At 46.0% G+C, this 12,025-nt stretch overlaps 1 protein-coding gene across 1 annotated transcript in view; it reads right to left on the reverse strand.

Annotated features, from left to right (window-relative positions):
- The window catches only part of fmn2b (formin 2b), a 174,414-nt gene that overhangs the window by 117,636 nt on the left and 44,753 nt on the right, over positions 1-12,025 (reverse strand). Inside the window, exon 5 of the mRNA XM_056296803.1 lies at positions 3,982-4,132. Within this exon, the coding sequence (XP_056152778.1) occupies positions 3,982-4,132 (151 nt within the window). The remainder of the gene's footprint in view (positions 1-3,981; positions 4,133-12,025) is intronic.

Consider the following 12,025-nt stretch of genomic DNA (forward strand, 5'->3'; position numbering starts at 1 on the left):
CATCCAACCAATCCAACTTGTGGGAGCTGCTTCTGGAAGCGTGGGGTGCAATTTCTCCAGATTACCTCAACAAATTAACAGCTAGAATGCCAAAGGTCTGCAATGCTGTAATTGCTGCAAATGGAGGATTCTTTGACGAAAGCAAAGTTTGATGTAAAAAAAATCTTATTTCAAATACAAATCATTATTTCTAACCTTGTCAATGTCTTGACTCTATTTTCTATTCATTTCACAACATATGGTGGTGAATAAGTGTGACTTTTCATGGAAAACACAAAATTGTTTGGGTGACCCCAAACTTTTGAACGGTAGTGTATATATATATATATATATATATATATATACACTACCGTTCAAAAGTTTGTATATATATATATATATATACACTACCGTTCAAAAGTTTGGGATCACCCAAACAATTTTGTGTTTTCCATGAAAAGTCACACTTATTCACCACCATATGTTGTGAAATGAATAGAAAATAGAGTCAAGACATTGACAAGGTTAGAAATAATGATTTGTATTTGAAATAAGGTTTTTTTTACATCAAACTTTGCTTTCGTCACAGAATCCTCCATTTGCAGCAATTACAGCATTGCAGACCTTTGGCATTCTAGCTGTTAATTTGTTGAGGTAATCTGGAGAAATTGCACCCCACGCTTCCAGAAGCAGCTCCCACAAGTTGGATTGGTTGGATGGGCATTTCTTGCGTACCATACGGTCAAGCTGCTCCCACAACAGCTCAATGGGGTTCAGATCTGGTGACTGCGCTGGCCACTCCATTACCGATAGAATACCAGCTGCCTGCTTCTGCTCTAAATAGTTCTTGCACAATTTGGAGGTGTGTTTAGGGTCATTGTCCTGTTGTAGGATGAAATTGGCTCCAATCAAGCGCTGTCCACTGGGTATGGCATGGCGTTGCAAAATGGAGTGATAGCCTTCCTTATTCAGAATCCCTTTTACCCTGTACAAATCTCCCACCTTACCAGCACCAAAGCAACCCCAGACCATCACATTACCTCCACCATGCTTAACAGATGGCGTCAGGCATTCTTCCAGCATCTTTTCATTTGTTCTGCGTCTCACAAACGTTCTTCTTTGTGATCCAAACACCTCAAACTTGGATTCATCCGTCCACAACACTTTTTTCCAGTCTTCCTCTGTCCAATGTCTGTGTTCTTTTGCCCATCTTAATCTTTTTCTTTTATTGGTCAGTCTCAGATATGGCTTTTTCTTTGCCACTCTGCCCTGAAGCCCAGAATCCCGCAGCCGCCTCTTCACTGTAGATGTTGACACTGGTGTTTTGCGGGTACTATTTAATGAAGATGCCAGTTGGGGACCTGTGAGGCGTCTGTTTCTCAAACTAGAGACTCTAATGTACTTATCTTCTTGCTCAGTTGTGCAACGCGGCCTCCCACTTCTTTTTCTACTCTGGTTAGAGCCTGTTTGTGCTGTCCTCTGAAGGGAGTAGTACACACCGGTGTAGGAAATCTTCAATTTCTTAGCAATTTCTCGCATGGAATAGCCTTCATTTCTAAGAACAAGAATAGACTGTCGAGTTTCAGATGAATGTTATCTTTTTCTGGCCATTTTGAGCGTTTAATTGACCCCACAAATGTGATGCTCCAGAAACTCAATCTGCTCAAAGGAAGGTCAGTTTTGTAGCTTCTGTAACGAGCTAAACTGTTTTCAGATGTGTGAACATGATTGCACAAGGGTTTTCTAATCATCAATTAGCCTTCTGAGCCAATGAGCAAACACATTGTACCATTAGAACACTGGAGTGATAGTTGCTTGAAATGGGCCTCTATACACCTATGTAGATATTGCACCAAAAACCAGACATTTGCAGCTAGAATAGTCATTTACCACATTAGCAATGTATAGAGTGTATTTCTTTAAAGTTAAGACTAGTTTAAAGTTATCTTCATTGAAAAGTACAGTGCTTTTCCTTCAAAAATATGGACATTTCAATGTGACCCCAAACTTTTGAACGGTAGTGTATATATATATATATAAGCAAGAGTGTATGTTTGTATGTTCGCTTAAAACTCCAGAAATACTCATTGTAGAACAAAAAGAAAGGTATATTTAGAATCAGCACTTTCCAAAGATTGCCCAGTTCGAAAATATTTCAAAAACCAAGTAAAAAATGTCATATATTTGTGAAATTGAGTGTATTTTGTAGCAATTTGTGGTGGTGGCACCAGCGGCGGCGACGGATTTACAGCGATTAATACACACATTGGCAAAGAAGCTTGATGAATGGATTGAAAATTATGACATTTGATCATTTTCGTCATTAAGATTCATTTATTCGACATTCGTTTATCACATGTATTACATCATAAATTATCCTATATTGCATCATCGATTATATCGTGAAGATCAGATCGTGTCGGTTGTTTTGGTGAGAACATTTTCCCCGGGCAACGCCGGGTACCTCTGCTAGTAAATAAATAAGTACTCAATTTAACTTCTGTACGATGGTATTTTGGGGGATCTGGTAGTTTAGTGGTTGTCAATGTACTTACATAGAATAACAACACAACAATCTTCAGGAATTTATCCAAGGAATGACGACTATATGCAGGTGAAACAGGGAGGAAATAATGCGATGGTGCAGAGTGCAAAGACGCAGGAATAAATAACAGCACCACGTAGCCTACTATGTAAGGGTCTTATACATCAGACTATGTGTGGCACCGGGCCTCGGCTTGCTCAGGCTGGTCTGCACCTGCTGACATGTCATACTGTCAAACTACTGGAACAGTTTGCAATGTGCACTTGCTTCATGACTCTGCCCTCATGAGGGTGTGATCTGAACACTGTTTTTATTCTTCTTTGATGAGAAAACCCCCTTTCACCTGGCACCATGGAGCTGGGGACAGTTAAACCAAGCTGGGCCTGTACTTCATTGAGGTCATGTAAGAGAAACCCACACACGTAGGTACTCCTAGTAGACTAGTATATCTGATTTAGAAACTAGCGCATAAATTCCGTTCCATTCCATTGTCCGAACCGCTTATCCTGCTCTCAGGGTGGCGGGGATGCTGGAGCCTACCCCCACCAGCAGTCATTGGGCGGCAGGCGGGGAGACACCCTGGACAGGCCGCCAGGCTATCACACACACACACACACACACACACATTCATACCCATACACACATTCAGGGACCATTCTAGTACTGGTGATTCACCTGACCTACATGTCTTTGGACTGTGAGAGGAAACCGGAGCAGCCGGAGGAAACCCACACAGACACAGGGAGAACATGCAAACTCCACACAGGACCACCCGGGACGACCCCCAAGGTTAGCACATAAATAAAAGTATAAGATAAAAGAATAAAAGCCATTATTTTAGTGAACAAACAATGAAGGACACTCTTTTTCTATGCATTTTTCCCCGACAATTTAACAGGCAAGTTTTTTTCCGGTTTTGAGTGTTTTTAATCAGCCAAATGCCGGCTATGTCCAGCCAGCTGAAATGCTGCTTTAAATGCATGTCCATCCATACTCCCCACATGTATATTGTGCGCTTACCAATGTTTGTATGCCCATCTGTCCGTATATGTGTATATGTATCACACCATGCTATCACGCCATACTATCACTTCACACTATCACACCACACTGTCAAACCATGCTATCACACCATTCTATCACATCAAACTATCACACCACGCTATCACATCAAACTATCACATCACACCACGCTATCACACCACGCTATCACATCAAACTATCACACCACACTATCACATCAAACTATCACACCACACTATCACATCAAACTATCATGCCATGCTATCATACCACACTGTCACACCACACTGTCACACCAGACTATCACACCACGCTATCACACCATGTTATCACACCATGCTATCACACGTGGTGTGAGCTACATGCTGATACATGCTCCCCACACATCCATCTTGGTCCATCTTGGTCTACTGGGTGCATGTTTCTGGTCTTACCAGCCTCCGCGTATTTGAGTTCGGGCTTGTTTTCTCCTCCAGGTACCAGCGGAGGCCAGATTCCCTTGATCTGGCCTGGTAGTCTCCCCTCAAATGCCTCCATTGAGTGGGGGGGTTGGTTGACTGCAGCCCATGTATAAAGCTGGTCTTGCTGTGAATAAAGAGAGTAATGTGGGGTCAGGATGAGATGGAAAATATACTGCTCAAAAACATAAAGGGAACACCTAAAAACACAATATAGACCTCGATGAATGAAATATTTCAGCTGAAAATCTTTATTTATTACACAGAGGAACGTGTTTAGAGCAAAATAACCTAAGAATGATCAATGGAAATCAAAATCATTAGCCCATTAAGGTCTGGATTCAGAATCATACTCAAAATCAAAGTGGAAAATGAGAGCATAGGCTGATCCAACTTCTGTGGAAATTCTTCAAGACGATTCAAAATGAGGCTCAGTAGTGTGTGTGGCCTCCACGTGCCTGTATGCACTCCCTACAACGTCTGGGCATGCTCCTGATGAGACGACGGATGGTCTCCTGAGGGATCTCCTCCCAGACCTGGATCAGGGCATCGGTCAACTCCTGGACAGTCTGTGGTGCGACATCGCGTTGGCGGATGGTACGAGACATGATGTCCCAGAGGTGCTCGATTGGATTCAGGTCTGGGGAACGTGCAGGCCGGTCCATAGCATCAATGCCCTCGACATACAGGAACTGCTGACACACTCTGGCCACATGAGGACGAGCATTGTCATGCATGAGCAGGAACCCAGGGCCCACTGCACCAGCATATGGTCTGACAATGGGTCTGAGGATCTCATCCCGGTACCTAATGGCAGTCACGGTACCTCTGGCTAGCACGTAGAGGTCTGTGCGGCCCTCCAAGGATATGCCTCCCCAGACCATCACTGACCCACCGCCAAACCGGTCATGCTGGAGGATGTTGCAGGCAGCAGAACGTTCTCCACAGCATCTCCAGACTCTCTCACGTCTGTCACATGTGTTCAGTGTGAACCTGCTCTCATCTGTGAAGAGCACAGGGCGCCAATGGCGAATCTGCCAACCAAGATGTTCTCTGGCAAAGGTCAATCGGGCTGCACGGTGTTGGGCTGTGAGCACAGGCCCCAATTGTGGACGTCGGGCCCTCATACCATCCTCATGCATTCTGTTTCTCACTGTTTGAGCAGAAACCTGCACATTAGTGGCCTGTTGAAGGTCGTTTTGTAGGGCTCCGGCAGTGCTCCTCCTGTTCCTCCTTGCACAAAGGACCAGATAGCGGTCCTGCTGCGGGGTTGTTGTCCTCCTGCGGCCCCCTCCACGTCTCCTGGTGTACTGGCCTGTCTCCTGGTACCTCCTCCATGCTCTGGACACTGTGCTGGGAGACACATCAAATCTTCTTGCCACAGCACGCATTGATGTGCCATCCTGGATGAGCTGCACTACCTGAGCAACTTCTGTAGGTTGCAGATACCGCCTCATGCCACCTCTAGTGGTGAGGGCACTAGCAAAATGAAAAACTAACCAAAGATCGGCCAGAAAAGATGAGGAAGGCAAATGGTCTGTGGCCACCACCTGCAAATCCATTCCTTTTATAGGGGTTGTCTTGCAAATTGTCTAATTTCCACCTGGTGGAAATTAGACAATTTACCAACAGGTGAAATTGATTCACAAATCAGTGTTGCTTCCTAACTGGACAGGTTGATATCTCAAAAGTGTGATTGACTTGGAGCTACATTGCATTGCTTATGTGTTCCCTTTATTTTTTTGAGCAGTGTACTTTAAATGGTTTGGTTTTTAATAAAAATTGCACTGGCACAAATTTCCCTCATTTCAGCTGAAAGCTCATATGTAGTATTTTCTCTTGTGTAAACAAGTACAATAAGGCTCAGAACTGGAATATCTGTGTTCAGTTCAATAACAGACATCATCAATGACATACTTCAATGTTATCCTTGGCTGTAATTTTAAATACTTATAAAAATAAAAACCTCATGAAAATGCTGATCATCCTATAAAACAGCACACATAAAACACGACTTTCGTTCGGTCCTCGTGTAGTTGAGTTGTACATTAAATACATACATTGTGTAAATACATTAGACACCATATAGAGGCCTCAAGTCTCTTGAAAAAGACCAGACATGGAAACCCTTTAACTTACAGACCAATTATTACACAATACAAGCCAGCGATATAAGTGTAAAGTGGAAGTGGTTTAGCTAAGATGATTTAGCCAAGGTGATTTAACTAAGATGATTTAACAAGCTGATTTAATTAAGGTGATTTAACTAAGGTAATTTAACTAACCTGATTTAACTAAGCTGATTTAACTAAGCTGATTTAATTAAGATGATTTAAGTAATGTAATTTTACTAAGATGGTTTAACTAAGGCTATTTAACTAAGATGATTTAATTAAGGTAATTTAACTAAGATGATATAACTAAGATGGCTTAACTAAGGTGATTTAATTAAGATAATTTAACTAAAGTGATTTAACTAAGGTGATTTAACTAAGATGATTTAATTAAGGTAATTTCACTAAGATGATTTAATTCAGATGATTTAACCAAGGTGATTTAACTAAGGTGATTTAACTATGATTTAACTAAGCTAATTTAAGTAAGATGATTTAACTAAGGTGATTTAACTAAGATGATTTAATTAAGATGATTTAACTAAGGTGATTTAATTAAGATGACTTAACTAAGATGATTTAACTACGGTGATTTAATTAAGGTGATTACTGAGCAACATGACTAAAACAGGCTTTTCCCTAGCGCTGCTTTGCTTCCTGGTCATTACAGCGTTGTGTGAATTAGCTTCTACCCTGGTTCTCAGGGGTCGACAAAGCGGACCTAATAGTTTCAATCAGTACCCTGTGAGGGCACAGCACCGATCCGGTATGGAGCCTTGACTGATCCGGTATAGTCTAGTCAATCCACATACTGATTTGGTAAAATGTTATTTGGGGCACAGGTAACGCACTGGATGCCACCCCAGCATTCATCCACTTGAGCCCGTGGCTGTCACCTGACAACGTGGTGTGGAATATAATCTAGATTAAACACTGTACTGGAAAATCCAATTGTGTCAAATCGGTATTCTGGATCCTTTGTGCTAAAGGGATGCATATAATGAATATAACTATAAAATACATATTAAAGGGCGTCCGGGTAGTTTAGCGGTCTATTCCGTTGCCTACTAACACGGGGACCGTAGGTTCGAATCCCCGTGTTACCTCCGGCTTGGTCGGGCGTCCCTACAGACGCAATTGGCCGTGTCTGCGGGTGGGAAGTCGGATGTGGGTATGTGTCCTGGTCGCTGCACTAGCGCCTCCTCTGGTCGGACGGGGCGCCTGTTCGAGGGGAGGAGGGGGAACTGGGGGGAATAGCGTGATCCTCCCACGCGCTACGGCCCCCTGGTGAAACTCCTCACTGTCAGGTGAAAAGAAGCGGCTGGTGACTCCACATGTATCGGAGGAGGCATGTGGTAGTCTGCAGCCCTCCCCGGATCGGCAGAGGGGGTGGAGCAGAGACCGGGACGGCTCAGAGGAGTGGAATAATTGGCCAAGTACAATTGGGGAGAAAAAGGGAGAAAAATCCCCCCCCCCAAAAAAAAATAAATATATAACTTTGTTAAAAGAAACAGTCAACGGTAGGGAAAGTGCTCAACCAATAAGGAGCAAAATAATCAAATCACTAGTAGTTCACCTCTGTTGCATTTTGCCTCAAAGAAAGGGGGATGTGACGATTGGATGCTGTTACACGTTCTGCCCACTAGGTGACACCAGCTGTTAGTACTTACCTGAGAGATCTATGCGAACTAGATAGGATTAGATGAAGAAGACACACTAAGAATGCACGTGGATGTAACGGAATGAGCTGTGTAATGAGTTAAGAGTGGAATAAACAAGCCTCATCCTTCTAAACCCGAACTTAACATGTGCATTCTTAGTGTGTCGTCTTCATCTGCTCGGAGACACAAACTGACAAGAGTAGGATGATAGCCTACGCTTGTCAGTTTGTGTCTCCTTTTCTTCTTTTTTAGATTTGCTTGCACTTCCTTTTATCCATAAGTTCGGTCTACTTGGCTTTCTGGTTTCTCTTGTGGACCTTCTCACCCCAGCTTCACTTGGAGGGTTTATGTTGGTGTCAGTGTTACAGTCCATAGGAGGTGTGTAGATGGACTGAGATTCACTGTGGGCTTCACTGAGCTCACCGACAGTCTCTGGTGGAGTCTTTAACAGACTGCAACGACTGCGTGTGAAGATTTTTCCGTCCTCAGTTCTCACCGTGAACGATCGTGGAGCTACCAACCTCCTGCAGAACCGTCGCTTTTGTCTTCCATCCATCAGCACCCTCAATCCTGACTGTGTCATTGCTGGAGAGTGGAGGAAGATGCTTGGCTATGTTGTAGACTTGACTTTTGGGTAGTGCGGAACTTCCTCTTCATCAGCAGCTCAGCAGGTGATAGGCCGCACTGGAGAGGTGATGCTCCGTAACTGAGTACAGCCAATACGGATCCGAGTCACTGTCGGCTGCTTTCTTTAGGAGTTGCTTGAGAATGTGGACTCCTTTTTCAGCTGGCCTATTTGACTGTGCATAGTGTGGACTTGACGTCACATGCTGGAAATCATATTGCTCTGCAAACCTCTGCCGCTAAAGCATGGGCCGTTGTCACTCACCACGGTGTGTGGAATGCCATGCCTGGCGAAGATTGATCTTACATGTGTTATGACACAGGTTGACGACGTATTTGCTAATAATGCCATTACAGGGAAGTTTGAATAGACATCAATTACCACAAAATAGTCTTTACCTCTGAGATGAAACAAGTGCCTTCCCACTTTGGGCCATGGTGCTGTTGGCACATCAGCTACCACCATGGGCTGTTTGCTCTGCTTGTTTCTATGCCTCTGGCATGTGTCACATTTGCTTACCATTGTTTCAATGTCGGGCAGCACGGTGGCGCAGTGTTTAGCGCGTTCGCCTCACAGAAAGAAGGTCCTGGGTTCGAGTCCCGGGGTAGTCCAACCTTGGTGGGTCATCCCGGGTCGTCTTATGTGGAGTTTGCATGTTCTCCCCGTGTCTCCGTGGGTTTTCTCCGGGGGCTCCGATTTCCTCCCACAGTCCAAAGACACATGTAAGTCAGGTAAATTGGCCGTATCAGATTGTCCCTAGGAATGAATGGGTGTGAGTGTGTCGGCCCTGTGATGGCCTGGCGGCCTGTCCAGGGTGTCTGCTCGCCTGCCGCCCAATGACAGCTGGAATAGGCTCCAGAATCCCTGAGAGCAGCATAAGCAGTTAAGACAATGGATTGATGGATGGATGGATGTTTCAATGTCTTTGTTAATTCCGGGCCAGAAGACTGACTCTCGCCCTCCTTTTGCCCTTTTCAATGCCGAGGCGGCATTCGTGTATCTTGTGTAGTATGTCCATTCTCAAAGCTTGTGAGATGACAATCCTGCCCTTTTTTAGCAACATTCCATCCACAATACTAAGTTCACTTCTGACATGGTAAAACTGTGGACATGAACCCACTGGGCATCCCTCATCCATGTTTTGAATTACATGCTGCAGCTGTGTCCTTTGCTGTTGCCTCCGGTATCTGCCTCGACTTTGCGTCTGACACAGGCAGCGCAGCAGACACCATGTTCACATGGCATTGAATATCCTCATCTGTTGTACTCACGCCGTTGCCTGTATGCGCTCTGGAGAGGGCGTCGGCGAGTACCAGGTGCTTTCCTGGAGTGTAAACTAGTTCAAAGTCGTACCTCTGCAACTTCATCATCAAGCGTTGAATCCATGGAGACATCTCCTTTAGATTCTTCTTGATGATAGCGACCAGCGGCCGATGATCTGTCTCTACGGTGAAATATGGCAGTCCATATACATAGCTGTGAAACCGCTCTCAGCCATAAGTCAGTCCCAAGCATTCTTTTTCGATCTGGGCATATCAGCATTCAGATTTTGTCATTGTTCTGCCTGCGCAGTGTTTATTTTGATGTAATACCACTTTCAACCACTGGGTAGCTGCATGCTATTGTTTTGATGTGATTTAGCGCCACGTGCACAAGAAGAAGAATGAAACAGGAAGTGCAGTTACAGTAGTTCAGTTGTTAAACGACCTCAGTCTGATATGCTGAAAGAAAGTAGAAAAAGTTGTTGCATGTCTCAATCTTCGCTCATCATTCTGTTTAATGCCATCAGAAAGCAATGACTGTAAGATAAATAATAGTGTACATCTTTGGTAACGTTTGTAGGTGTATATTGTGTAGTGTGGTGACCCACATCTATATAACTAGAGACATTCACCAAAGAGATAATGCACTTCCGCTTCCGGTACAGAGTTCAGTGTCGTTGTCGAACGTATGACATGCAAAGTTGGAGCTAGTAAACTACCTCGACTACGTCTACTCTCACGTCTCCTGTCTCGTTGTTTTCTAACTCCACACTGGTGACCCCGACGTGATCGAACTACTAATACGAGTATGTCTGACAACGACGACGCCGGTGCTAACAACATGGCTATTGCTAACGCTAGCATTTACGCCGCTACTGTGAAGCTACCCGACTTTTGGCAGCATAATCCACGGCCGTGGTTTCAACATGTGGAAGCCCAGTTCCAGCTGAGAGGGATGACGCAGGATGCAACGCAGTACTTCCACGTAGTGGCGGCGTTAGACGCATCGACAACGGCGCGAGCAATGACGCTGTTGGAAGCTCCGCCAGCTGCTGGCAAGTACGATGCTATAAAGACATTCCTCCTGAAGCTATTTGAACTGTCGGAGCTGGAGAAGGCAGACCGTTTACTGTCCCCGAATGGCCTCGGCGACGGCAAACCGTCTGAGTTGATGGAACAAATGCTGTCTGTGCTGGGATCGGCTGATCCGGCCTTTCTTTTCACACACATTTTTCTGAGGCGGCTCCCCGCACCTGTACGCACAGCACCGGCCAGTTCTCCTCTCGCCGCCTCCAAGGACTACCGTTCTCTGGCTGCTGAAGCAGACAGGGTTTTCCTGGCCAACCGGCAACAGTTTGTGCATGCCCTGCTACCCCACCAGACCGCCCCACCACCACCTGTGTACGACTATATGGACACCGCGGCTGCGGTGACAGCCCGCCGCCAACCTGACGACGGGCTCTGTTATTACCATGCCAGGTTTGGGGCAAAAGCAAAACGGTGTCGCAAACCCTGCAGTTACAGGGTTCAGGGAAACGCCAAGGCCGGCGCTCGTTAACGGCTATGGGCGCCGGCCGTGACTGCAAGCTGTTGTTCATCAGAGACTCCTTGTCGGGCCGGCGGCTGCTGGTTGACTCTGGCGCTCAACGCAGCATACTACCAGCACAAGCTGTGGACACGATGACCGACAGTCACGGCCCCCAGATGGACGCCGCCAACGGCACGTCCATTCGGACGTACGGTATCAGACATGTGGACGTGTGTTTTGGCGGCCGACGTTTCGGCTGGGACTTTGTGATGGCTGCTGTATCCACCCCGCTCCTAGGTGCGGATTTCCTCTGTGTTTTCAACCTGCTGGTGGATGTTAAAAACTGTCGCGTGATTGATGCCGTCTCTTTTGCGTCATACCCCTGCACGCTTGGGGGCGCTGGAGCGCTGTGCCTCGCTAACACACTCTCCACCGGGGATCCATACCAACGCCTGCTCGCAAATTTCCCCGAGCTCACCACACCCACCTTCTCCTCGGCGGTGGCCAAGCACGGCGTGGAACATCATATCACCACAGTGGGCCCCCCAGTTTACGCCCGGGCCCGACGCCTCGACTCGGCCAAGCTCGCAATAGCCAGGGAGGAGTTTTCGACTGTGGAGCGCCTCGGCATTGTCCGCCGTTCTGACAGCCCGTGGGCTTCCCCTCTTCACATGGTTACTAAGGCCGACGGGGGTTGGCGCCCGTGCGGGGACTACCGTCGCCTAAACAATGCCACGACCCCCGACCGGTACCCCATACCGCACATACAAGATTTCTCTACCCACCTGGCGGGCGCTGCCATCTATTCCAAAATCGACTTAGTGCGGGGG

Source organism: Lampris incognitus, chromosome 17 (assembly GCF_029633865.1).
Source record: "Lampris incognitus isolate fLamInc1 chromosome 17, fLamInc1.hap2, whole genome shotgun sequence".
NCBI lineage: Eukaryota > Metazoa > Chordata > Actinopteri > Lampriformes > Lampridae > Lampris > Lampris incognitus.